Genomic DNA, 27979 nt, shown 5'->3' with positions numbered 1-27979 from the left:
AGCAACAAGTAAGTAAAGTACAAGCTCAATTACATACTAATTATTCTGGTTCCACAAGAAATAAGCTAACTTAAGCATCGAAGGCTCCCCGGTGGACCCCACACTGGTGTCTTCATTGCATTGTTCGTTTCTTGTGAATAAGATCTCTAGACTATCCATCGTACTGACGAGGAACATACTAACGAGGCGAAATCGCATTTTATCAATTTGGCGCCGTTTGTGGGAATGATAGGCTATCAATCAATAAGCCATTGAATTCTCTACTGACTAAATTCCTTAGAACCGATGGACTCAACCACAACTACGTCACCGGACTTGCTGGTTTTGGCTCTACAAATCCAAGCACTAACAGCCAATGTGCAAGAATTGAAGAAACAAAATGAAGACTTGAAGCGGAGAATGAGTCCAGAGGGCACATATACGACACAGTCACAGCGTAATTGCAATGACAATGACGACGAAGCCCATAGTCCAAGAAATAACAGAAGAGAAACTTCTAGGCACTCCGCACAGTCAACTTATGGCAACTATCAGATGATGAAAAACATGAGGAAGGAGTTAGATGAAGTCAAGAACGCCATGAAGGGAAAGACAGCGCTAAATCTTGATGGCGTGATCAAGAGGACATACTTACCCTTCACTGCCAACGTTTTCGAGCGCCCCTTGCCTCCCAAATTTTGTCTCCCACAGCTGGAGGTTTACAATGGCACTAAGGATCCCCTAGATCACATAGGGGCATTCAAGACAATATTAAACCTCTAGTAGATCCCAAACGAGGTAATTTGCAGGTCATTCCCAGTAACCCTCAGAGGAGCAGTAAGGGTGTGGCTTAGCAAGCTACCCGTAGCATCTATCGCGAACTTTGAGCAATTGAGCGACTCTTTTGTCCGTCATTTCATTGGGGGCCAATGTCATAAGAGGTCTACCTCATACCTGCTAACTGTGAAGCAACAAGAAGGGGAAACCTTGAGAGAGTGTGTAAAACACTTCAACAAAGCAGTGTTAGAAATTGATGAGGCAGATAATCAGGTGATAATGACAACCTTCCAAGCAGGGTTGAACAATCCTGACCTTGTCTTCTCTCTAGGGAAGACTCTGCCAACTACAATGACAGGCCTCATGTTCAAAGCCTAAAAGTACATAAACGGAGAGGATGCATTAATGGCGAATGGAATAGATGGCAAGCGAAAGACGGAAGAAATCGACAAGCTCCAACACAAAAATAAGGAGAAGAAGGATCGTTCCCCTAGTCGAAAGAATGACAACGAAAATATGCAAGCTCATACAAGATAGTCAAGTATTCCAGAAAAGGAACTTGTTACCTCGAATCACTCAATGGCAAACAGTTACCTTGTCCATCGAATGTAGAGCACTTAAAAAGGTATTATCGCTAGCTAGATGGCGTTTTCACTTTTCTTTCATCAAAGTGTTTTCTAAGCAGGAATGAATAAGGGGGCATTTTTCCCCACATGAATAAATGTCGTTCTCTTGAAAGATTTGAAAGTATTATTTACCATAAAAAAGAAAAAAAAAATCAAGAAGAAAGCCCTAGTAATTCGATAAAAATCTCGATAAGAGTAAAATCACCACATAAGGTTTAATTCGGACGAGTACAATCATAATGACGACCAAATTCTTAAAGCGAGAGTAAGTCGTATGATTAAATTCGCATGGTTAAAAAACTGACGAGCACAATTATAATGATGATCAAATTCTCAAAGTGAGAGTAAGTTATATGATTAAATTTGCATGGTTAAAAATCGACGAGCACAATCATAATGACAATCAAATTCTCAAAGTGAGAGTAAGTCATGTGATTAAATTCACATGGTTAAAAACCGAAGAGCAATTTTTCTAAAAAGGAAAACAAAAATCAAGGCGCGCGGGAAGCTCAAGAAAACTTCACACGTGCAACCAATGAAGAGAAGGCCTGTGTCAATCACCTAATGAGAAAGTTGCCTCGCATTAAATGTGATGGGACAAGAATCTTGGGACACGAATGAGAGATTTAACCGCCAAAAACCTTTCATATTCCTATGCTCGTCCAAACAAAGGACGACAAAGGAATAAAGGGGGCAACTGACGAGTAGTGTAAAATGTTTGTTCATAAAGTGACCATTATTGCTAAGGACGATCGTAAGCACACATTAATACTCAGATATAAATTCTTCACTTAAATGTCACAAGTGTAACGGACATATAGTCTTTCCAGCCACCAACTCACAGCTATTACAGCTACCTCAAGCTGACCGTTACAAGACATTGAATGGGGAAGTTAAATGGCTATTAAATGAGCCATTTAACCCTTCAGCTCAACCATAACACCTGAGAAGATAAATGCACAGAGCATTTACTCACAGAGAGGCTATATAAATCCAGAAGCAATAAGTAAGTAAGGGACAAGCTCAATTACATACTAATTATTCTGGTTCCACGATAAATAAGCTAACTTAAGCATCAGAGGCTCCCCGATGGACCCCACACTGATGTCTTCATTGCATTGTTTGTTTCTTGTGAACAGGATCTCCAAACTATCTATCATACTGACAAGGAACATACTAACGAGGCGAAATCGCATTCTATCAGAAACTTACCTGCATCAATGAAACTTACAAGTGTGAGAGACCGGGGAACTTGGGTGATGCTCTCAAAAAAGAGATTTTAGTGCTTTGGGCACCTCTCTTTTTGGGTAAGTGGTGTGGAGTCGCCACTTTATTTTTTTTATACAAAAAAATAAGAAAAAAAATAAATGCAATTACATATTCAAAATACTTCAAATGTCATTGATTGAATAAATAAAGTACAATTTGGTAGATTAACCTTACAAGGCTTTGGTCCTAGTTACAATCTATGCAAAAAAGGAAAATACAAAGCTTTGGTCCTAGTTACATTCTACCAAAATCAAAGACAAAACACTAGTCTACCTATCCAAAATCCTAAGTTCGAGGGCTAGGTTACGAAATGAGAAGGTGTTAGGCACCCATTCCGCCCATACAAAGTCTGGTCTTCTAGACACTAATGACCATTATATACCCTTTTTATATGATGCTAAATGATATGTTATAATACACATGACAAACACTTGACAAAGTTAATTTAAACAAATTTGTCTTATGGATATGTCCTCTTTTAAAAGAAAAATCAGATCTGTCTTTGAAAATTATAAAAAAAAAAAAAAAAAAAAAAAAAAAAGATTTGATTTGAAAAAATCAAATCTGTTTTTGTAAATTTAAAAAAAATGAGATTTGATTTGTAAAAATCAAATATGTTTTTGTAAAGTTAAAAAAAAAATGAGACTTTGTTAAAAAGAATCAGATCTGTTTTGAAAAGTTTTTAAAAAAAAAAAATGAGATTTGATTTATAAAAACCAGATCTGTTTTTGAAAGTAAAAAAAAAAAAAAAAAAAAAAAAGAGATTTGATCTGTAAAAACTAGATATGTTTTTTGAAAGTAAAAAAAAAAAAAAAAGATTTGATTTGTAAAAATCAAATTTGTTTTTGAAAGTAAAAAAAAAAAAAAAAGACTTTTGAAAGAGGATTCACATTCATGAGACAAACTTACTATGCAAGCACCATATATTAAAAAGAAAGACCTTAACTTAACTCTTAATTTCTTGTTTGAGATTTCAAAATCTGCAATTTTATTAAAAAAAAAACTTTTTCAGGAAAAAAAAATCAGATCAGTTTTATGAACATAAAAATACAAATCTATATCTAAGGAAAATACAGATCAATTTTCTGTTTGAAAAAAAATATGATCTACATCTAAGAAAGATACAGATCAGTTTTGTGTTTGAAAAAAATTCATATCTGCATCTAAAGAATATACAGATTTGTTTTGTGTTTGAAAAAAATTCAGATCTACATCTAAGAAAGATATAGATCAGTTTTGTGTTTGAAAAAAAGGTTTTAATGATCATTAACAGATTTTGAAATCAAAGAAAAAATTAAAACTAGACAATCAACTAAAGAACATGTCAAAGAAAATTTCAACTAAATATCTAAACATAGCAAATATGAATTTAGAACAAGGCACAATAAAAATTAAACATATTAACCGCATTTATGCAACAAACAATCACAACATATTAACTAATGGAAAAGAAAAAAAAAAAACAAATAGAAGAATGAAACTAGATACCTCTTGCATTAGCGTGCTCTTCGACAGAAGAATATTTTAGAAATCAAAGAAGTTTTCACCTCTTTAAGGTCTAAAATACTTTACTTACAAAATTTTTTTTTTTAAAGCAAATGCCCCCATAACGTCTTTAACGTAAGGGGAGCAAAGAAGTCAGAAAAGAAAAGCCATTTATTCTGATCTTTTTCCTCTATTTTATAGAGGTTGGGATGCTTAAAAAATAAGCTGAATGAGATCATATACGAATTAGAACGCATCCTTATTTCTAAAAAGTCGAAAAAGATAGGCTTTATCTCAATCAGAAAGCTCTCGGGCCAAGCCGAGCATTTAGGCCAGTTAACACTTGGGAAGTGCTAATCGGCACTCCAAGAGTGCTGACAGACCCTCTTGGGTGCTAGGCCCATGTTCGAGTTTTGATTCAATTTGGACTCCTTTTTTTAAAATTTTTGAGCCGAAAATTGCACCTAGACGCGTTTTTGATTTGTATTCTAAAAATTAATCCATTTTTCTTAATATTTAGGTCTTTAAAGTGATAATTATCTTATAGATAAATATTCCAAAAAGACTTGATTATCCACAACTTCTTTGTTATATGATTATCCACTCTATTCCCATGCAAGCAGGCTTATTTTTGACACTAACCAACAACCAATCACAAAATTATTTAATTAATTTTAATTGTTTAACCAATCAGAATTAATTTAAATTAATCATGCGTGATCAGTTCCACCCAAACAAAATGCATGCAGACCGTGAAAACTTGATCTTGTAATATCTTTCAATCCGATGGTCCGATTTAGGAATCGGACATACCATCGCGACTGTTAGAATCTCGAGATTATTTTTATGATATGCAATGAATGAATTAATTCATGTAATGCAACTCTAAATTTTGGGTATATGATTGGTCACTCTAGCTATCTTCCAAGATTAAATTATGGGTACAAAATCGAGTGTCTACAACAAGGAATGGGGAAATCGCTTTAGAGTTAGAGAGAGGGTGAGTCTCTCTAAGTCCTAAAGAGATTGTACTTAACAGAAAAGAAAGTCCTAAAGTTGAACTTCCAGAATTTCTTTTACGTTAAGAGCAGAGGGGTCCTGATTTATGATTTTCTTATATATTTATAAAGGTGTTGTGCTTAAAAAACAAGCTAGGATTGCTTAGAAAATCAGCAGGCTCGAGTTAGGTCATATTTTGTCCCTAAAAAATCGAATCTGATGTGTTTTAGCTTGATTTGAAGGTTTTTGGGCTAGGCCTCGAGGTTGTGCCAATCGGCACTATGGAAGTGCCGATCGACACATCGACACTTGCCCTGTGCCTAGGGCTGTCCAAGGACCCGTCGGAACCGACCCACCCACTGCCGCCAACCGAACCCGACCCACCGCCGACCGAACCAACTGCTCCAACAGTCGGCGACAGATTTCATTCTCCAAAACCCGAGATCAACGGGTCGGAGATCGGATCTCCTTCTCTCAAATCCGAGAAACCCGATCCGACCGACCGACCTATCATTTTCCCGGCGAGTTTTGAGATTATTTTTGGGTAGATCCAACGAGTTTTGAGTTTTCTTTGGGAAGATTTAAGCTAGATCCAGTGAGATATCGCTAGATCTAGCCAAGATCTTGCTGAAAATGGCCAAGATCTCGCTGGATTTGGCGAGATCTTGCCGGATTTCTACCGTTTTTCAAAATTTCCTCGCCGGATACTGCCGTTTTTCATATTTTCTTGGCCGGATTCTCGTCGTTTTCCAAATAATCAACCCCGACCTAGACTCGACCACTTTTTGGCAAGAATTGTCTGATCCGATCCGATTTTCTGACTGGTCGACAGCGGGTCTGAAAAATTGGAACCCGACTTGGTCGGGTTGGTCGCGGGTTGGGCACAAACACGACCCAGACCGACTTGTGGTCACCCCTACCTGTGCCGATCGGCACTCTTGAGTGCTGGGCGCATTCTCCTCTTTTGGTTCGATTTTGACTCTTTTTTAGGGGTTTTCTGAGTCAGGAATTGCACTTGAATGTATTTTAAACTCGTATTCCAAAATAAGTTCATTTTAAATTGATAATCAAGTCCTTAAAATAATAATTATTTGAAAGATAATTATTTTAGAAAAACTTAATTATCAACAACTCCCTTATTATCTGATTATCCATTTTATTCATATGCAACCAAACTTATTTTTGATCAAATCCAACAACCAATTACATAAATTACTTATTAATTTTAATTGTTAACCAATCGGAATTAATTTCAATTAATCAAACGTGACTAACTTCACCCACATAAGATGCATGTAGACCGTAAAAACATGATCTTGTGATATCTTTTAATCCGACGGTCCGATTTGGGAATCAGGCATATTGTCGCGATCGTTAGAGTCTCAAGTGTCAATTTTGGTTTCTCAACTTTCATATAGTTGTCGATTCTGGTCTCCTATGTTCCAAACTGAGTAATTAACACCTTAAAATTGTAGTTTTTTATCAAGCATCTTATAGAACACTTACTAGCTAATTGCAAGAACCTCTCCAGAGCCATTTGCAACAAAAAGGCCGAACATGCTTATTGCAAGGACAATAAATGCATAGATGCTCTTGTTAATATCATGCCAGTTTGTTTCTTTTGATGAACTATGGTGTGTAGTAGAAAATTTGCTAGCTCCGGACAAAGCTGAGCATGCTTGTAATTAATCTATTATTGATTTTTTTTTTTTTTTTGGATAAATAGGGAATTATTTTAAATATTTAAAAAAATTTACTTTTTATATATATTAAAAAAATATTTACTTAATGGAATTAAAATACATTTTACCCAAAATTAGTTATTCTAAAACAAATAACTTTTAATTCTTAAAAAAAAATAATAATAATAAATTTTCAGTAGTAGAGAAAACGACGTCGTTTGTGGAAAACTGTGACAAAACTCTCCATCCAAAACCCTAGAATAGCCCGGCCTTTATAGTCGTATTGTATCATCATTCATTCACAGAGACACATAGCAAGGGCTTGCGCAGTGGGTTTAGTCCTTAGGGAAGCGAAAATGAGCCGACGGGCAGCGGGAGCGGGAGCGGCGGGGCTGAAGGGGAAGAAGAAGGGGGCCACATTCGTGATCGACTGCGCAAAGCCGGTGGAGGATAAGATCATGGACATCGCCTCCCTCGAGAAGTTCCTCCAGGAACGCATCAAGGTCGGCGGCAAGGCCGGCGCTCTCGGCGACTCCGTCATCGTCTCCCGCGAGAAGAACAAGATCTCCGTCACCTCCGATTCCAACTTCTCCAAACGGTATTTCCGTGTCTCAAATTAGATCTTGCATTTTAAGTATTTTTAGTTATATCTAAAGGGATTATTTTTATTAATAGGAATTGGTTTTATATGATACTTGAGATCGGATTATATATGTTTGTAAATAAGTTCATACGATATCAAATTATTATTTGTATTTTATTGATAATATGAATAGCACATTTTGTAGTAAAATTTACATTTAATTTGTTAACAATGAATTGTTGGTGATTTTAATTTTTATATTTTCATGAATAAAAATCATTCTATTTAATTGTTAAGTGGCTCGTGAATGAGCTTGAGCTTGTTTGACAAGAAAATAAACCAAGCTTGAACGTGTAATCTAGTTTTGCGATGAGCTTGAGTTAAAAGAACTAATCATGAACTTTTAATACTCAGTTTGGTTTTGCTCGTTTACATTCCTAGTGGCATCATATACGCTGCTAGAATTAGGAAGATATAATTGTGAAATGGTTGCTTATGTTTTGTGTATATAATGCAAGTATGATTTACTCCTCTCTTTTTCTTTTTCTTTTTCTTTTTCTTTTTCTTTTTGTGTTTCTCAGTTATCTTAAATACTTGACCAAGAAGTACTTGAAGAAGCACAACGTGAGGGATTGGCTTCGGGTGATTTCTTCCAACAAGGACAGGAATATTTATGAATTGAGATATTTCAACATTGCCGAGAATGAGGGCGAGGAGGAAGATTGAAATTATAGTATTCTATGTCGAGGCATCATCCATTAGAGGACTTTTTTTATTTTTTTGAGGAACATTCATTAGAGGACTTAGTTGTTCTAGAGCGTCTTTTTATATTTTCCAGCATTGTTTTGATCTATCCACTAGACGGGATTGTTTTCTGATTTTCAAAGTTTATTTCCTCTTGAAAATTTTGTACTGTTAATTCTGGTTATCACATTATTAGTTGTGGTTGATGCAATACATGTTTCTCTCTCTGGAGTTGTACTGTGGTATGCCTGATGGTTTTTAATATCCTCTGTTTATTTGCCGTTTTGTTTGGTAGATGGTGTTTTTGGTGTTTGCATGTCAACATTTTTACTGCAAAGTTCCAGTTTCAGTCAAGTAATTGGTGTTTAGGTACATATTCTAGCCCCTTCGAAGAAGTATTGTCTACTTCTGCTAGTTGCTAGGTTTAAACTTTCTAGCTTGCTTGATGAAATGCCAACACTGTATCTTCACTGCAATGGCAACTATTGGAGAGGAGTTGAATATTCAAAATTGATGTGGATTTTGACCTGAGTGGCTTGTGGAGACCATAATAGCTACTGAAATTGTATTGATAAAGAATGTGTTTGTGTGTGATAATTGGTTGTCAGGTTTTTAGATGTCTTTGCAATATTTTTAGCATCTTTTATGTGACTTTGTTATTATTTTTGGTCACTTTCTTGTGCATTACATTATATGCACGGGGCATGCAATATTAGTTGCCACTATTCACATAATTGTCATTCTGGAGTTGGACACCACTGGATGGTCATGTTGGACTCTTTAAAATAACCTCCACTTTTTCTCCCACATTAAGTTGAGGTGGCGTTGCCTCTGAGGTTCGAACATTGATCTCTCTCATATGGGGGAGAGCCACAAAGAGGCATGGAGCCCTAAAGCCTGTGCATGATGGTGATGAAATTGTGGTTCATCGGGTCATTTCAACCTTTCTAGTTGCTTTTACTGTGGTGCTATTGATCAGAATCTATTAGAGGGTGTTTGAGGTAAAGTAACAAGACAGTCAAAATTTGAAGCAGGCTCAGATGGTTTGTTGATGTGTGATTAATTTTGGTGGTTTACACTTCAATACTTCCCATTCTTGCCTCAGAGCATAGCATCCGGGGATGCCAAAAAAAAAACTAATTTTGCATTTTCAAATACTACTTTATCTATTTTATTAATTTATTTTACAACTCATCCTACATCTCAGTTTTTATTTTTACATACAACTTAATAAAATAATATAAATTATCTAATAAAATAATATAAAGTACTATTCTCTTTCTTTTTTCTCTCACTCACTTTTTCTCTTCACACATAACCCCAAGGATGGAGTGAGTTTTGGGTGGCTTGAGTTGTAAAATAGCAATGGTGGGATGGTTACACCCCAATACTAGTGCTCTCACCCAAACTTGAGTTCATTTTAGATGTGGCCAACCTGTGGGGCGAAGGGTATGTCGTAGGTTCCATTATACCAGAGTCTAAAATTCTAAACGAAAAGGCTGCTATTGCTGTATGATCGAAAAGTGTGCCACCAACATAAACGGCTAAATAACACACTATTCAACAATTTACCTTCGTTGTGCATTGGAGATTTCCAAATAATTGCTCTTCATTCGGGAGGTTATACTACTAAGTATTGAAAGTACAAATTTCGGTAGACACTGGACAGGCATACTTTGCTCGAGTGCCTCATCAAAAAATTATCCATTTTAGATTTTTTTTTTTTTTTTGGGGTCTGTTTATTGATGATCGTTCCTTACTTAACAAGAGCTAAGACACTAATCAGTTTATTCGTTGATCAAGATCTCTTATTCTATGAATAAGAAACTTTATTCATTGCGTAACTGAAACCAAAGACTCATTTAGTTGATATATCCAAGGACCCTGCCACTCTGGCTTAAAGGAGAGAAGCCAAATTAGCCGAACCTTTTATAAAACGATTTATACAGTTTCCTCCCGCCACTCACTGCCTGCAATGCAATGCGAGCATGCACAAAGCTCATATCCTCTACTCACCCTACTCTTCATTTTGCTCATCCAACCCTTGAATCCTTCATCTGGAACACCCTCATTCGAGCCCACTTCCAAGCTGGGACTCGAGCTGAGCTTCTAACCCATACACCACTCAATGTCTTTCTCCGAATGCGTTCCCATGGAGTCAAACCCGACTTCCACACCTTCCCATTCCTTCTCCAATCCTTCAATTCCCCACCTCACTTCCAATCAGGAAGGCAAATCCATGCACAAGCTCTCCTCTATGGCCTTGCTAATGACCCGTTTGTTCAAACGTCCCTTATAAACATGTACTCAACCTGTGGCAATTTGATGCTTGCGCGTCAAGTATTCGATGAGATTTCCCAACCTGATTTACCGTCTTGGAATTCAATTGTTAATGCGAATGTTAAAGTGGGTTTGATTGATGTTGCGAGGAAAGTTTTTGATGAAATGCCTGAAAGAAATGTGATATCTTGGAGTTGTATGATAAATGGATATGTGAGTTGTGGTGAGTATAAAGAAGCACTCGCGTTGTTTCGTGAGATGCAAATGGTTGAAGCGAATGGTGTCAGGCCTAATGAATTCACCATGTCGAGTGTGCTTTCAGCTTGTGGACGGTTAGGTGCACTTGAACATGGGAAATGGATTCATGCTTATATTGGAAAATGTGGGATGGAAGTTGGTGTTGTGTTAGGGACTTCGTTGATAGAGATGTATGCAAAGTGTGGCATTATTGAGAGGGCAAAATGGGTGTTTGATAATATGGGTCCTCATAATAAGGATGTGATGGCTTGGAGTGCTATGATCTCAGGATTGGCCATGTATGGGCATGCTGAAGAATGCCTTGAATTGTTTACAGAGATGACAAGTTATGGGGTGAGACCTAATGCTGTGACATTTTTGGGTGTTCTTTGTGCTTGTGTACATGGAGGTTTGGTATGTGAAGGGAAGGAGTATTTTAGGAGGATGAGTGAGGAGTTTGGTATTACTCCTTTGATTCAGCACTACGGTTGCATGGTAGACCTTTTTGGGAGAGCTGGTCTCATTCCGGAGGCTAGGAATTTGGTTAACTCTATGCCGATGGATCCTGATGTGCCAGTGTGGGGAGCTCTACTAAGTGGATCTAGGATGCATGGGGACATTGAAACATGTGAGATTGCACTTAGAAAACTAATTGAGTTGGATCCCACAAACAGTGGTGCCTTTGTGCTTCTATCCAATGTGTATGCGAAAATGGGTAGGTGGGCAGACGTGAGACATGTGAGAGATCTTATGGAGGCAAGGGGGATCAAGAAAGTTCCTGGTTGTAGTTTGGTTGAGGTGGGAGGTGTCCTTCATGAGTTTTTCGTGGGAGATGATTCTCATCCTGAAACCAAAGAGATATATAAGATGCTTGATGAGATTATGAAATGGTTGAAGATGGAGGGTTATGTGGGAAACACAAATGAGGTATTGCTTGATTTGGATGAGGAAGGAAGGGAGTTGGCACTATCTCTTCATAGCGAAAAATTGGCAATAGCCTTTTGCTTTTTAAAGACAAGTCCAGGTACCCCAATTCGAATTGTCAAGAACCTGAGGATATGTAGTGATTGTCATGTTGCAATAAAGATGATATCTAGGGTGTTTGACCGGGAGATTGTTGTTAGGGACTGCAATCGATTTCACCATTTTAAAGGTGGATTATGCTCTTGTAAAGAGTACTGGTAGATTGGTAAGAAGTTCTAGCACTTTGAACCTTCCTTCAATAGGCCATATGGGTTTTTGATCCTATACAACATGGGGGAAACCCAAGCTGAATCTAGAGCAAGTAAACCTCAAAGGACAATTCCAGAATGCTTCTTTGGCCGTATGAACTTGGATATGTTTCAGCCAATAGTCAGATGGCTGAAACTCTGCATTTGAGAACAAAGGAATTTATTAGCCAAAAAGCAAAGCAATCCATCATTAGGCTTGAACAGAACTGTCCATGTTTGACTTCTTTCAACAATTCCAAGTTGAGGCAAGATTTCGCTTGTGATGTTTTGCTTTCTTTTGTTTATTATCATAGATGTGTTTAGGTGAGTATCAAACTAACAACCTCAAACGCAAATCTTGTGCTTAGTGTTCATAACTTCAGTAAGACATTTGCACTTAAATCGTGTGCTTGTGTCTGTGTGTTAATGCAGTAATAATATGTAAAATAATCTTTGCAAATTATTCATTCTTTCTTAACGATGTCCTGTTGAAATATTAAGGCACACCATGAAACTTGCTGAGGTATAACTGAAATATTAAAAAAAAAAAAATATATATATATATATATATATATATTTTTTCCTGTTGGTTTGATGTTCATGTTCTTTGATGTTCATGCTCTTTAACTCTGGGTTTGCTCTTTGATTCTAGGTTTGATGTCATTGCTGGGTTTATTTCTTGATTTAAGAAGAACATTGAAGAACAAGTTCTTATGTTCTTAAATCTGTAATTTTTTTTTAATTTTTTTATTTAATTAAAATTAATTTAGATGCTAATGTGGCATTTTTTAATGTTAAAATAGATTTTTTAATTATTATTTTAATGTGCCGTTAGCCACATCAGTTATTTCCGTTTGTTGACTGACGGAAAAGACTAAAATAACAAGCGTTAATTGGATTAGGGACTAAAAGTAGTAAAATAAAAATGTAGGGATCAAAATAGAAATGACCTTAAAATGTAGAGACGAAAAGAGCATTTACGCCTTTTTTTTTTTTTGGGTAGAACTTTTAAAGTTTTAACCTTTTTAGTTCAGTCTAAAAAAAAAAAAATTAGGTTGATTTAAATCCAAAATCTTAAAGCCCACCATAATATTATCATTTAAAAATATTTATTAGGATAATTTTGACATTTATATAATAAGTTATTATCAACATTATATAATTTAATATTTAGATTGAATTATTCATTGTTAAGTAGGAGATTTTAAGATTTTTTTTTTTTAAAATGATAAATGCTTAATAGTATTTTAACTCATGATGTAGTTGGAGTTCGAATCTTACAGGACAATAGTCACTTTATTGACATTATTTTAACATTAATGAAAGTAATTATTGAATCTTTTTTTTTTTTTTTTTTTGGAGATAGTTTCAATCTATGGCATTTGCTCCTGATGATAAAGATTGATGGTTTCCGCTCCTGATGATAACTCTTTATCATCAGACCAAAACTTCAATCAATTCTTTGATTTTTTTTTTTTTTGAAAATAACACCAGTTTAGGAACAATTTCATTAGTTAACAAGTTTTCAAAACAATTAGCAAACTAACATTTACAGTTTGTTAGACTCGAGTTTACTGTAGCAACTCAAGCCTAAGAAACTCGAGATTAATGGAAATCGAGTCTTACACACTCGATTTCGTTTCTTTTCTTTCCCCCCAAAAACAAACCCACATAAAAAATAAACCCAAGAACAAACCCACAATGACTGAGCCGATTAAGTACACCCACATTAAGTCTGAGCCAATTTCCTCACCCTTCGTCACCACCGCTGTTGCTTCTCTGGTTTGTTACCTATCTTGCTTCGTTATTTTTATTTCTTCGTCATTTTTGTTCTTGTCTTCTCTGGAGTTCTATTTCTTCGTTGTTGTGTTTGGCTTGTCTAGTTAGGAAAATCGATTCTTTAATAATCGAGTTCAACATGAAACTCGAGTCTTTTAGGCTCGAGTTGCTACGTGAACTCGAGTATAAGACACTCGAGATGTTAGTTTTCTAAATAGTTTAGAAATGTTGCTAACTAACGAAATTGTTTGGAGATTAGTGTTAGTTTGCAATTTTCCCCAGTTCTCTTTCACAACTATAAAAAACTTTACTAGTTGAACTAATTAGAACCTACAAGTGATTATTGGATCTAAATCATTTATTTATGGTTAAAGCTTTTTATTTCATATATATAATTTATTTATGGTTAACACTTTTTATTTTATATATATATAGCTCAATGTCATGAAAAAAGACTTCATCCTAGATCATAAGTCTTTAGGAGATGATTTTGACTCCGAGACAAACAAAGTCAAAAGAGAAGCCTATAAGGTAAATCATACTAAAGAACAGAAGATAGAGGTGCACACCAAATGGCAAAAGTTCATGAAAGAGATATTAGCAAATGCCCCTTTCTTTGTATATTTTGAGAACCATTTTGAATGGCATAAAAGATCTTGTGTCATCACCAAAACAAATTGGACCAAAGAAAATAAGGAAGTAAACCGCTCCAGTCACCCTCCCCTAGAAAATATAACCATCAACTATCAAGGTTTTGAAGTAGTTGCCACTCCTTTTAAATATATATATATATATATATATATAAATATAAAAGAATAGTTAAAATTATGAGTTAAAAAAAATGGAAAATAAAATGTAAGAGCTTTAAGAATTCTAAAAGATAGAAGAAGTAAAATAACAAAACAATAACATTTCTAGTTCATATTTAAAAACAAAACATTTTTACTAATAGAAATTTGATTTGAATCATGAGGCCCGTTTGATACGCGAGTTCAAATACATGTTTTTAGTTTTTAAATTATATTACACATTTTTTATACATTTTTCCACTCGTACATATTAAAAAAAAAAAAACTATTATTTAAGTACAGGAACTAAACAAGTCTTTAGAGAGAGTTTGGATAACGCGTTTGGAGCGTTTTCCACTTCGACTTTATTTTTCTGTAAGTCTTATGCACTATGCATGGGCCCATAAATACTTTTTTTTTACCAAAAACAATTTTAAAACTGGGAGCACGATACCATCCACAAATTTTAAAAATTATTTTGCTGTTTTGAAGCGCAGTAGTTTCCTTAAACGTATTGTTCTCCTCCAATTTTTCTTTTTTGGCCTTTTCAATCTATCCCATTTCCAGAAAACCGAAGCTTCACCACATGTCTTCGGAGCTCCGGCCAGCAATTCCGCCTCCGGAAATCCCGGGGACCCTTTTGTTCCTTTTCTTTGTTTAAAGCGGTGGGTGCACACATCTGTAATAATCTTGTGCTGTTCTTCTTTTCAATGCAAAAAAAAAAAAAAAAATCGCTTTTTGGAGCTAAAAGTAAGATTGAGCATTTTGGTTTTGTGGGTCTTTCTTAGAAAAACAAAAATCCAAACTTTTTGTGGTTTGGTATTGTATATGCTTGAATAGTAGAATCCAATGAAGATTTTGCTGAAGAGCTTCCTTAAGTTAGTAGCTTGGAGTTAACTCAAAGAAGTTGCATCTAATTTTTCAGCTTAGCAGTGGCAGTTATAGTGGCAATAATCAAATGCTTTTATCTACTTAAGTTAATTGTAGCTCTTGAATTGTAGCATCAGATTTTTCTATGTATAAAAGGGGAAAAAAAAGTTCAAAACCAGTTCAATGTGATAATTTGAACTACCCTTTGATTTACTTGATCTAGTATGATCCATGTTGTAGACTTCTATTGTTATTTTTATTTAGACCCTTAAATGTTTGATATGTGGTCCTGTTTGTCTGTCAGGTCTTCTTCCTGTTTTGTTGGAGCTATAGATGTTAAATGCTTGAACTGCGATTTGGGGAATTTTATTGATGGCATTTTCACATAAGCAAATTGCAGAGAGCATACATGGGGTTTTCAACATTCTTGGGGTTGAAAAATGTGAAAGCTACTTACTTTTTTATGGTGAAACTGCCCTGGGGAATGGTTTTCGGGCCTTCTTGTATTTTCTTGGTCTTGCTTACTGTTTCATTGGGTTGTCAGCGATAACTGCTCGTTTCTTCCGCTCTATGGAAAATGTTGTGAAGCATACACGGAGAGTGGTAAAGATAGATCCTTCCACTAATGCTGAAATTGTTAAATATGAAAAGGTGTGGAATTACACAATTGCAGACATTACACTCCTGGCCTTTGGTACTAGCTTTCCTCAAATATCATTAGCCACTATTGATGCCATACGAAACATTGGCAGCCTGGTTGCCGGAGGTTAGTTTTATAATTATTTCTTTCCTTTCTAGACATAAAAAAATAGTTTTCGGAGTTTTATTGCCAACTTATTGAGCTATGATACCCTGTAGTTCTTCAGGATTTTAAATTTATGCTGTATGTTAAAGGTCTTATTTTTCTGTACCAAACTTCTATGCATGCTTCTTCCCTTTGAATATGAATAAATTCTCTCAGATGTCCACTATAAAAAAACTTAAAATCTCTCTTCACCTTGCCTCTCCCCCCTCCCCTCATCTTTGATATTTGAGTAAGTACTTGTAATATTAAGAAGGGATCTTATATTTGCTTATGACAAATATGATCTCTCAATTCCAGTTGTTAGAATTATGGTTAAATGATCAAATCATCATTTCTTAACAGCTTAAGCTTTTGAGATAATCGGTAATTTATCATGGTATTAATCCCTATCTCCACTCTTCCTCCCATTTATAATGTTAAACATCCCACTTGTTGGGTCCCACTTACGACCCACACGTAAGGAGGAACATTCGAATTATGATATGATTAAATAGACCATTTTTTAACAGATTAAGTTTTTAGGACAATTGGTAATTTATCATTAGTCTAAAGGGATGCACTCAATTGTCAACAATGATGAATAATTTCACCATCTGATTTAATTTTTCCTCCTTTTGAATTGCATTGCATTATATCTCTTCAATTTCAACCTGGTGTTTACATATTTTGACCTTTTGTAAAATCCCCATAATTGATAGGTTTGGGTCCTGGCACGCTTGTTGGTTCTGCTGCATTCGATCTATTCCCCATCCATGCTGTTTGTGTTGTAGTTCCAAAAGCTGGAGAGTTGAAAAAGATATCTGATATAGGAGTTTGGCTAGTGGAGCTCTTTTGGTCATTTTGGGCTTATATTTGGTTGTACATAATATTGGAGGTAAATCAAAGTAATCCTCTCCTTTTGTGTGAACCATCATGATTTTTTTTTAAGAGAAACATTTTTCCTATAGACACAACGTATAATATATATCTTCAGATCGTTTCTCATTCCTATATTGTTTGATATGCAATGAAATGATTCAAATATATGCTGTTTTGGCCAATGGCTACGTGTGCATAGGCATTGCCATCAATTGATTTCACACAAGCCATGACAGCCTATGCTCTCATCTAATTATTGGCCATCATAAAAAACACTCATAACTGATAATCTTTGAATTTATAGCTGGGTTCAGGTAAAATGCTGATTGGTGTAGGAGAAGATGATCCAGTTGTCTTATTTTACCACTCCCTGTGGATTTGGTATTTTAATTCATTAAAGCTTGACCCTTTATATTGTTTGCCGCTGACATGTATGAAGAACTCTCTAAAAGAAAGGTTTTACTTGACACTGCAGGTATGGACTCCAAATGTGATAACACTTTGGGAGGCCTTATTGACAGTACTTCAATTTGGATTACTGCTGACTCATGCTTATGCTCAAGACAAGCGTTGGCCCTACTTGTCTCTTCCTCTGTATGTTTTCTTTGACCTTTGATCTTTGGGGTTTATAAACTTAGTTGTTCATTTTAGGATCTGTGGCGTTCTATTCTCTTTCGGCTGTAGTCAGTGACTTTATTCTGGTTAGACTACCTTGATTTTTTGCTTCTGAGACTTTCTTTGTATCTCAAGGACAAGAACTGAGAGGCCAGAGGACTGGGTGCCAGCAGAAGCCACTTCTTGCAAATATGAGAGCAAGGTCTGTAATGAGTACTCTGAGTTACATCAAGTTGGTGAAGATGAAATCAAGGATATTGTTGATATTTTCTCCATCCATTCAAGAAGTGGGAAAGGTACCTACCTGACATGCCTAAATGTGATGAACTATTATTCTAATTAAGGCAGTGATAATTTATTGACTAAATGTTCCAAAAATCTTTTCCTAAAAGTCTTTCAGATGAAGTGGAACCATATAGATACTGTAAATTCTGCTTACTTTTAACAAGAGTGACTATGACTTGTTTAAGTGGAATGGCTTGCACACACTGTGCATTTCATTTTTCTTATAAAACGATCTTATGTTTTGTTTTGGTTTTGAAAATTTTATAAGATATCGTTGATTTAAATGCAAGTCTGAGTGTATTTTCTTTCTGCTGAGATCTGGGTGGTTGTTATTTAGGAAAGAGATTAATGGATTGAAGGGCATTTGGATTATGTCTTATGATAAGAATCTGTGAGTAATGTTTATTACATGGATGTCATAGGTGATTGGAGGACTAATTGCCAAGTGGTTTGCAGAGCCACACCTAAGTACATAAATTTTGATTTTTATTAGAATATCAATCATTATATAAAAAGTTTAAATAGTTGTAGCAGAAGCTTCTTCTATTAGGCCCAGAAGGCTTGGAAACTCCTTTCTTTGATGGGATTATTAGGTAGATTTTGGTGTCCTTCGCCTATATGCCCATGTTGTTGCTTTACTTTGTTAGCATGATTTACCATAGAGCTTTTATGAATTTGATTAGAAGAGGAGCATTAAAAACTTAAACCTTTGAAGGAAAAAATTGGAAACAGGTTTTTTGGGTTTTGTCTCTTGTAAGAAGGGGAGGAAGACAAAGAGAGGTATAAAACAACTAGGTCTGTGTCAGTGTAGATATGTACATTCACGTATCAACAAGGTATTATGTTCTGTGATATACATTATGCATATGATGAAATTATTTGTAAATAACGTGCCTATTGTTTTAAGAAAAACTCATCAAATGGAATGAAGGTTCTACAAACTTGGATTAAATTTCAAGTATTGGAGAGTGTTGAGGGGAAAATTTTAATGTTCCCAAATAGAATATGGCGTAGCCAAGCTGAAACTCAATGATGGGCCCTTAAAATAAAGTCCAAAGGCTATTGGTGTGGTGTAAGTCCGCCCAAGGAAGAGATAGAGGCTGCACCCTAATAAGAAGACAACAATAAAGCCCGATAAACACGTTAGTATTGTTAGTTTGTTATATTATTAGTCTTTTTACAGCGTCATAGTTCAAATTAGTCTTCTAGCAGTACGGTATTATCTCCAGCGGTAGGGGTGAAATTATACTTAGAGTCCAACAGTCAATGATTAAATAAATTTAGGAAAATGTTCACTCCTGGGGGTCCTTATATGTCTTGGTCAAGGGAATTTATAGTACTTTCAATCATCATTACATCAATTGTGAGGGAAAAATTCAATTGTTACAAATACATTATATTTTTCATCATAATAATAAACAATGATTAAAGGCTTCATAGTTACAAATAAAAGAGGAAAAATGATGCGGGAGATGAGAGAGAATTATTATTTAATATTATTTATGTTTGCAAGTCAATTGTATTTTTATGTTTTAGGTCCTAGTAGTTTATTGGGCTTTTAGTATTTTAATTTAGAAGTAAGGTTATTTTTGTAATAAGGCAATTAGGGTTTCCTAGCCAATTAGAACTAGGGTTTAGTAATCCTTTATAAGCAACCTATTGTACTCCTTGAGAAGATAGTTGATATTTTGATGAATGAAAACAATGGCCGTTTGGTCTTTCTTTGGTCCGGTGCTGACTCCAGGTCTACCCTAGGTGCTGACTCCTAGTAGTTTCCCCGCTTGATGCTGACTCCAAGCAAGGCCTAGGTGCTGACTCCTAGGTCATATCTTTTATTTTTCCGTTCTTTCAATTTTGCTCTGGTTGTCCTGCGTCAGTTTTGGTATCAGAGCAAACACCGATCTGTTGAAGCATCACCACCGCAGGAAAGAGCCAGAAAATATCACCCAAAAAAAAAAAAACCAGATTTTGAAGCCAACCAGAAACCTCTAGTCCAGAACCCACAATCAAGTTTCCAAATCCCTTGCAACCACAAAGAGAGAAAAAAAACCACGTCAAGACCCATCGGCAACCTCGACTCACCACCGTTGAGATTGACCCACCAGCCGCCGAAACCCACAGACCAGCACTTAGCCGCCGCCGACCCATCAGCCACCGCCGCCGAAAACATCTTCACCTTCAACTACCGCCGCTGAGGACGTTGACCACCACCGATGCCAAGACCCAAGACATCGCGCCGCCACTCCTCTACGATTCAAGCCGCTGCTGTCTTCCCTGTCTTCGCGCCACCACAGCCGTCGATCCCTAGCACCGCGTCCATCACCAAGCCTCTTTTCAGTTTAGAGAATGTTGTCTCTTTTCGTTCCTATGGTTTCCTTTTTTTTTTAAGTCTGTCTTGTAGTTTGCGTTCTTTTTAAGTCTATTGTTTGCTTTCTTTAAGTCTGTAGTTCCTTAAGTCCAGCAGTGTATTTTATTATTTTGCAAAAAAAAAAAAAAAAAAAACCAAGCAGAGTCCAGGCCTGTGACAGACCAGTTCAAGCCCAGTTCCAGCACTACCTGTCCAGAGAACATCACAGCAGCCCAGGTTCTTATTCCAGCTCCAAACTATTTTTTGACGCACTATTTTAGAGAATCATGGAAATATTAGAAGCACCTTATTTTGATGGTTATGAAGCTTATCCACGAGATTTTATCAACTGGATGAATGGGATGGAGCAATTCTTTGAGCGGGCAAATTTTGCAGATAACATAAAGGTTAGGTATGCCAAGTCGAAGTTAATAGGTAAAGCACAGAGGTTTTGGGAGAATCTTGAACGTTTCCGTTATATGGATTATGAACCTGCCATTACTGTGTGGGAAGATATGAAAGAAAGGCTTTGTGATGAGTATTTGTCACCATACTATCGAGCTAAGTATCTACCCCGATCTCAGTGTGGTACTTTTCAAGTTGAAGCAAATGCGATGACTCCTCATCCTCATCCCATATCATGTCCTCAATGCACTTTTGAACAATCTACCAAGGAATTATCTACCAGGAAAGTAACGGAATTAACTGTAAAGCTCATGAAAGAGATTCAAGACAGGACTGCTCAGATGAAGCAAATGAAGACTCAACCCGATTCAATTGGGAAACCAAAGATAATTGATCATAATAAACTTATTACTACCCCCATAGAAGAGAACATTGATGGTGATATCTTGGTCGTGGAGAATCCTCCAGCAACACCAAAGCCTAATGTTGACATAGACGTACATGCTTCGACAAGTGTTGCTTTAACAAGCGTGCAAGGAAATGAATCTATTGAAGAACAGCAAGGTGAAAAGATGGCGCCTAAAAAGAGTATTATGTTAGAGGGTGCACATGATGTGAAAGTTGAAGTTGTTGAATGTGCTTCTAATCAACCCTCCACAGTCCTTGAAGATCTACATCTTGGTGAAGTCGAAGAGGTTGAAACCAAAGTGCTTCCTATGACTCATAAGGTTCAAGAAGAGATTATACTGATTCCACACATTGATTTTGTTATTCCAAATGAGTTTGATGCGGTGGAATTCAAGGTTTTTCTTTTCCCTATGCTCCCTAAGGTGATTTCAAACTTCAAGCAAGTGTTGTTTGTCAGCATCCTAATCCTTCAATGCTTTAAAACTCGAGGTCGAGTTTTCTCCAATCAGAGGAGAATGATGCGGGAGATGAGAGAGAATTATTATTTAATATTATTTATGTTTGCAAGTCAATTGTATTTTTATGTTTTAGGTCCTAGTAGTTTATTGGGCTTTTAGTATTTTAATTTAGAAGTAAGGTTATTTTTGTAATAAGGCAATTAGGGTTTCCTAGCCAATTAGAACTAGGGTTTAGTAATCCTTTATAAGCAACCTATTGTACTCCTTGAGAAGATAGTTGATATTTTGATGAATGAAAACAATGGCCGTTTGGTCTTTCTTTGGTCTGGTGCTGACTCCAGGTCTACCCTAGGTGCTGACTCCTAGTGGTTTCCCCGCTTGATGCTGACTCCAAGCAAGGCCTAGGTGCTGACTCCTAGGTCATATCTTTTATTTTTCCGTTCTTTCAATTTTGCTCTGGTTGTCCTGCGTCAAAAAATAAGATGGAATGAAGGGAGAGAAAGATCCCCAGCTCAGTGCAACAAGTATTAAACTAAGATTTTGGTGAGTGTATAATTATAAGGCATGAATGAGGTGAATGTGGGCTATTTTGAGTGAATGAAATGGGATTAACACTGAGATTGAAGCTTTTTGTGAGTAATGGGCCGTTTGTGTCTAGTTGGAGGACATTTTTTAGCTGTGGTTGTGTAGAGGGGTGAGGAGAATATCTGAAATTAGACGAGTGTAGGCTAAAGATGATGAGTGGTGAGCTTAAGGAAAGCTAAACCACGAGCAAAGTAATAAACAAACCAAGGGTTTCAGAGGGAGTGGCTGTCCTGGTCAGTTATGAGACGTTTATGGAGTAGGAAGGTGTAAGCAAGGTGGTGAATGTTGGTGTTATGGTGACTATAGGCTGAGAAAGGTTGTGAGTGAGCTCAAGAGAGCTTGGGGAAGCTTAAAGAAAGCAAATAGGGATTGAATTTTTGCAGAGTGTAGTCAATGACAGAAATTTTCTAGAGAGGCTTCTTCCTCCCCAATGGGCTGAGGTGAGTGTCTTTTTATAATGGAATTTGAGAGAAGTATTGATTGACAAGAATCCAAAAATGCATGACTCATCAGGGGTGACGAATCAAGGTTAAGCTTCTTGAGAATTTTTGGTCAGCAGTAAGAGATTCACTTTAGGGGCTGTCTTACTTCTTTGGATAATGATGGGATTTTAGAGCTCTTTGCATTAAGTGCCAAGATTTTCGGGGCTGAGCTTAATTATTGTGTATCAAGAGTGAATCCTAATGCTGCAAACTGAGATTTGGTCCCTCAAGAAGTAAGATTTCAACACCCTAAGTTAGGTGTCAAGTTCTAGTCTACTTCAGAGGGTTCTGCTGGAGATCCCTTTATGCTCTCCAAACCACATGTTTCCAAATTTTCCCCTTTAGGATTCATGGGCTTGGTACATGAATCATGTCTTGATCATTTTTAACATTTATAGCATCAATTTGTTGAAATTTGGATAATTTGGTTTTAGCTCCCCTTTCGCTGGAGGTGCAATCTTGAGGAAGATCATGGAGTCTCTTCATCCTTTTGACTTCAGCTGATATGACAGCTTTTGGGCATTGTTCACGTCAGGCAGAGGGTGGTAGAAAATTGATGGGACAGCCCTTAGTCCATTCTCAAAGGATTGGTTCCCTTGTATGAGTCTCTAGTTGCCTTTTGGTTAGTTGCTTGTGTTTTTTGCTTGGGTTTGCTCACATGGGTTGGGTTGTGTGCACATGTTGCCATGGGCTTTCATTCCTCATGGATTTTATTAGTAAATATTTTTGGGTTTTTAAAGAATACTTGCAATGGACCTTTGAGCAATTAGTTGTAATGTTTGAAACAATAGGACAAGTTTCAAAATACTTTTGTAAATACTATTTACTTTGATGAATTCCATGTTGCAATAATATTCATGGTTTCTAACAATTGCATCATAACTTAAATGATGAGCTTGTGGGTTTGAACGTTTACCATGAGTGTTGAAGGCGTATATTATGCATGTCACGATGCAAATGATGTCCATGTATTTCATGGGTTTATAACAATAAATATATGTCATGGATCTAATAATCATAACTTTCCATGGGCTTTTACAAGATGATTGCCATGAGTTTTGAGAATAGATAATTCATAAATTCCATAAACTTGTAATATTGTAATAATACGTTTAAGAATTTAATGTATTGTTTATTATCGGACTTTTAAGTAGAGTAATTATGATATAGTATTTTGCCGAGTATTTAATAACCTTGGGTTTTTGATAAAATAGTGCCAAGTAGTTAGCTTGGACTTTTAATAGTGCCAACGCAAGTTGGGCTTTTGATATTGCCAATGAGAATTGGGTTTTGAATAGTGCTAATATAAGTTGGGCTTTTGATGTTGCCAATGAGAATTGGACTTTGATGTTACCAATGAAAATTGGGTTTTAAATAATGCCAACGTAAGTTACGTTTTTGATATTGCCAATGAGAATTGGGCTTTGATGTTGCCAATGAAAATTGGGTTTTGATGTTGCCAATGAAAATTGGGCTTTGGATAAATAAATTGCCATGGGTTTAAATCATAGGCTTTGATCATGGATTTGAATTCCATTGATAAAATTGTTTTGTCATGGACTTGAATCATGAGCTTCTCAAATATTACCAAGCATAAGTATTCTTGGCTTTAAATAGAATATGATAATAAAATTGGATAAAATATGAGTTTTGAGGCCTTTTGTGATAGTTTATATCATAACCCAATTTAGATAATAAGATATGAAACATTTGTGATTAACATAATAATAGAGCAAAAAATATTTAGAAAAACCCAATAACTTATTAGTGGTGTTTGAAAATAAATAGGTGGTACCCAAATAAAATTAGGTGTAAAAAAAAAGTACCCTAACAGAGAGCTAAGGAAATTTGAGAGGGAAAAAGAACAAGGCACGATAACTTCTGTAATATGGTGCTCTGTTATGCTACATAATATTAGGGATATTTATATTTTTCTGGCATATTTTAAAACTATAAATCAAAAATTAGATTTCTCCATCTGAAAGTTTATCTTTCTAGGTCCAGTGTATGAAGAAGTTCCTAGCATTGATGATGTTGCTGAATCCTCCAACAGATATAAGCAAAACAAGATCAATTTAGAAAACTCTCATGTGCTCGAACTTTGGAAACAGCAATTTGCTGATGCACTGATGGTATCTTATTTCATTTTGAATTGCTTAAAATAACACCTTAATTTCTGTACTATTCCTATTCTTTTCTCTTGTTCAACAGCATAAAGTAGTTTTTTGAACGCAAATTCCTTTGAATCATGTCCTTTTTTTCATTATTTTAAAAGAGTATTGAATCTTACCACACTGATTTACACATCTAACGTCTTGCCTCTGGCTTTCTTATTTTGAATTGCTAACTAGAGATACAACTCATGTGAATTAATATTAGATTGGTTGGGGACTTGATACTTATGTTTAGATGCATTTATTTTCCACCATGTAGTTGCATGATCAGAGGGATGTGTAGATTTCACTATATCAATTTACTTGCACCAAATACTTTTTCACATTTATTTATCTTTTTGACCTCCCAAGCGTCATCAATAAATTCTGGTGACTAATTTTAGTTCCTTGAACAGTTGGAGAGCACAGAATCAAGAAAACTGAACAATGTCTATCTGCGACTAGCAAGAATTTCCTGGCAGTTACTTCTTGTACCGTGGAGACTCTTGTTTGCTTTTGTGCCTCCTTACCATATTGCTCATGGTTGGATTGCCTTCATCTGTTCTCTACTTTTCATCAGTGGGATAGCTTATGCTGTAACTCAGCTGACAGATCTTATTAGCTGTGTCACAGGTTTTCCTCCTCTCCATAAATAAAAATCCCAGTGTTCTCTGTTGTGTTTTTCTTTGCTTTGGTTAATAATATTTCATTTGGAAAATAAAAATAAAAATAAATAAATAAATAAAAAATCCCAGCTCCCTTTATTTGGTTGATGATAAATATGATTTTGCTTTTAATTGAACCAATATCTTGTTTTTAATGTCCTATTTTAAATGTTTTTCAGGAATAAATTCATATGTTATAGCATTTACAGCATTAGCAGCTGGAACTTCATGGCCAGATTTAGTGGCAAGTAAGATTGCTGCTGAACGTCAGACAACAGCAGACTCTGCCATTGCAAACATCACTTGCAGGTGTTACTCAAAAATTCAGTTCCAATTTTTGGGCCATTTCACTTATTAATATAAAGTTTGATATAGAAAATAAATCTTTCAAGGAGGAAGTTTCTGGATGATATTTCAATTGTTAACCTCAAAGATTTTTGTATCCTTCTCTCTTAAACTGTTAAATAGGATTCGCAATGGTAGAAATTCCTTGTTAAGTGTCAAATTATGATCATTACTCCTTATTTCTTGAGAACCACTCACTCAAGGACCAGAAGAGATACTATCGTATTCCCTCCATTCCATATTTTTGGTCCTTTATTCCATTTTAGGATGTCCCAAAGTATGTTCTTCTTTGGAAAGTTGTTGAACAGAAAATTGATAACTTTCCTAACTTACCCTTAACTTTACTTGGAAAGTCAATACCTCTCTTCACTAGAGTTTACATTAAGGAGGATGGTTTTGGAAACTTGTACATTTTTATTGGAAAGAAATGCTTTAAATTATTATTTTTTAAGTTGGGTTTACAAATAACAATATGAGTCAGAGGGAGCATATAGTTGAGGTCAATCCTTCTCTTTTGGTCATTAAAGTCTATTACTCTTGCACCACTTTTTTTAAAGCCATCAAATCTCAATAAAACAATTGATAATTGAGTAATGTAGGGAAGGAATATAATTAGTAAATATGAGAGTTATGTAACTCTGGATTGCAGTTTCTCTCTCATTTCATTATTTTTTAGAATTGCATTTTTTAGTGATTTTCAAATAAGTAGGTTTTTTTTTTGGGGGGGGTGGGGGGGAGTGATTTGGGTCCATGAATTAAGACTGTTTCAATTCATATGCCAAGTTAATGACTACTACTCTCATGCACAGGAAGTGTAGAATTTGTCAGCCGCTCAAATTTCTTTTTCCCTTCTTTCTGCAGCAATTCAGTGAATATATATGTTGGCATCGGCATTCCATGGCTGATTGATACAGCATACAATTTCGTCGTATATAGAGAACCATTGCGGATCCAGAATGCAGAGGGGCTAAGCTTCTCTTTGCTTGTTTTCTTCGCTACTTCTGTAGGGTGTATTGCTGTTCTGGTGTATAGGCGTGTAACATTGGGTGCAGAGCTTGGAGGGCCAAGGCTTTGGGCCTGGGTTACCTGTGTGTACTTCATGTTGCTTTGGATTATTTTTGTTGTTCTTTCTTCCCTCAAAGTTTCAGGCATCATATGAAAAGTTATAATCAATGTTTTCTATTTAAATTTTACAGCATATTATTATTATTATTTTTTCTCTCCCCTATCTCAATATTGTATGCTGTATGCATCCAATGCGTTTCCTTCTTTTGGGACTAAACTATACTTCCCTTCAAGCGAAGGTTTTTGGAACTCTAGTTATTATGTATTGATATCACAAATTAAAGCCTTCTCTGCTGCTTTTATTCGATCTCTACATGAAGTGTTACCACATGATCAAAATACTGTTTCCAGATGGTGGCCATTCATAATTTTGATCAACCACAACAACCGGAGCCCTAGACTTTTGTTGAGTTCTGAGGACAATCATTTGACAAGTTACATTTCTTTTATTAAGACAGGTCACAGACAAACACATGGTCAGAGGGGCCCAAAGATTTGTTTTGCTGGTAGATAGTGTCATGTATAATTGCACTGTGTTTTTCGTGCGTTATTCAACAAGAAAAACATTTATTTGATGCCTTTTGTTTTTATCCCACTCAGATTTTAGGCGAAAGGGAGAAATCAATTCCAAAATAAACAAGACATACACTTAGAAGGTCCTTTCCATTTCCAAGATGAGGATCAACGGGTGAGCTCCTTGAGGACCCAAAACACTGGGAATTTTGATGCAATTAACTTCCCTCTTCCCTCCCTCCTTTAGAACCTTATTCAGGGTATTCCTATTGAACATTTCACGCAACTCTCAGGCACACTTGCATGGCCCCACAATAATGGCACGTGTTTCATGAAAAATCAATTCCAAAATAAACAAGACATACACTTGGAAGGTCCTTTCCATTTCCAAGATGAGGATCAATGGGTTAGCTCCTTGAGAACCCAAAACACTGGGAATTTTGATGCAATTAACTTCCCTCTTCCCTCCCCACTTCAGAACCTTATTCAGGGTATTCCTATCGCACATTTCACTCAACTCTCAGACACACTTGTGTGGCCCCACAATAATGGCACGCGTTCCGTGAAATCTACTTCCAACTATCTATTTCATAAATAGAAAGCCCCATTTAATGCTTAGGGTTGGAAGTGGATTTGGGCTTTAACTTGCCCTAAAAAGATACAAATGTTTATTTGGAAAGT

At 35.9% G+C, this 27979-nt stretch overlaps 3 protein-coding genes across 5 annotated transcripts; all 3 read left to right on the top strand.

Moving 5' to 3' along the window:
• Nucleotides 1–285: 285 nt before the first annotated feature.
• On the top strand, nucleotides 286–8389 carry LOC126708176 (uncharacterized). The gene is made up of 3 exons (XM_050407982.1): nucleotides 286–696; nucleotides 7096–7415; nucleotides 7982–8389. The coding sequence occupies exons 1-3, from the start codon at nucleotides 286–288 to the stop codon at nucleotides 8124–8126; spliced, it is 876 nt and encodes a 291-aa protein (XP_050263939.1). The 3' UTR covers nucleotides 8127–8389.
• Nucleotides 8390–9886: 1497 nt separating this feature from the next.
• On the top strand, nucleotides 9887–12335 carry LOC126708022 (pentatricopeptide repeat-containing protein At3g62890). The gene has a single exon (XM_050407820.1). It carries the CDS (start codon nucleotides 10125–10127, stop codon nucleotides 11844–11846), a length of 1722 nt encoding a protein of 573 aa, XP_050263777.1. The 5' UTR covers nucleotides 9887–10124; the 3' UTR covers nucleotides 11847–12335.
• Nucleotides 12336–14866: 2531 nt separating this feature from the next.
• Nucleotides 14867–26977, top strand: LOC126708023 (magnesium/proton exchanger 1). Of its 3 annotated transcripts, none has more exons than XM_050407823.1 (9): nucleotides 14867–15104; nucleotides 15614–16075; nucleotides 16813–16988; nucleotides 17448–17566; nucleotides 17723–17883; nucleotides 24556–24689; nucleotides 25127–25343; nucleotides 25555–25684; nucleotides 26530–26956. In XM_050407823.1, exons 2-9 carry the CDS (start codon nucleotides 15682–15684, stop codon nucleotides 26627–26629), a joined length of 1431 nt encoding a protein of 476 aa, XP_050263780.1. In that variant the 5' UTR covers nucleotides 14867–15104; nucleotides 15614–15681; the 3' UTR covers nucleotides 26630–26956. The 3 variants fall into 3 exon arrangements, with proteins under 3 accessions (XP_050263780.1, XP_050263779.1, XP_050263778.1); XM_050407822.1 differs by having other exon boundaries at nucleotides 14869–15120; nucleotides 26582–26977; XM_050407821.1 differs by having other exon boundaries at nucleotides 14870–15104; nucleotides 26582–26977.
• Nucleotides 26978–27979: the final 1002 nt, after the last annotated feature.

The sequence above is a fragment of the Quercus robur genome, chromosome 12 (genome assembly GCF_932294415.1).
Source record: "Quercus robur chromosome 12, dhQueRobu3.1, whole genome shotgun sequence".
Lineage (NCBI taxonomy): Eukaryota > Viridiplantae > Streptophyta > Magnoliopsida > Fagales > Fagaceae > Quercus > Quercus robur.
The sequence above is the reverse complement of the archived record's forward strand: the minus strand, read 5'-3'. Positions and strand labels throughout refer to the sequence as shown.

What these genes read in the sequence shown, in the direction of transcription:
- LOC126708176 (XM_050407982.1), top strand. Translation starts at nt 286, where the DNA reads ATGGACTCAACCACAACTACGTCACCGGACTTGCTGGTTTTGGCTCTA. An exon ending in TTTGTCTCCCACAGCTGGAG is followed by an intron (nt 697 to 7,095) that starts GTTTACAATGGC and finishes CGGCCTTTATAG; the next exon opens with TCGTATTGTATCATCATTCA. An exon ending in GATTCCAACTTCTCCAAACG is followed by an intron (nt 7,416 to 7,981) that starts GTATTTCCGTGT and finishes TGTGTTTCTCAG; the next exon opens with TTATCTTAAATACTTGACCA.
- LOC126708022 (XM_050407820.1), top strand. Translation starts at nt 10,125, where the DNA reads ATGCGAGCATGCACAAAGCTCATATCCTCTACTCACCCTACTCTTCAT.
- LOC126708023 (XM_050407822.1), top strand. Translation starts at nt 15,682, where the DNA reads ATGGCATTTTCACATAAGCAAATTGCAGAGAGCATACATGGGGTTTTC. An exon ending in TCTTATTAGCTGTGTCACAG is followed by an intron (nt 25,344 to 25,554) that starts GTTTTCCTCCTC and finishes AATGTTTTTCAG; the next exon opens with GAATAAATTCATATGTTATA. An exon ending in ATTGCAAACATCACTTGCAG is followed by an intron (nt 25,685 to 26,581) that starts GTGTTACTCAAA and finishes TTCTTTCTGCAG; the next exon opens with CAATTCAGTGAATATATATG.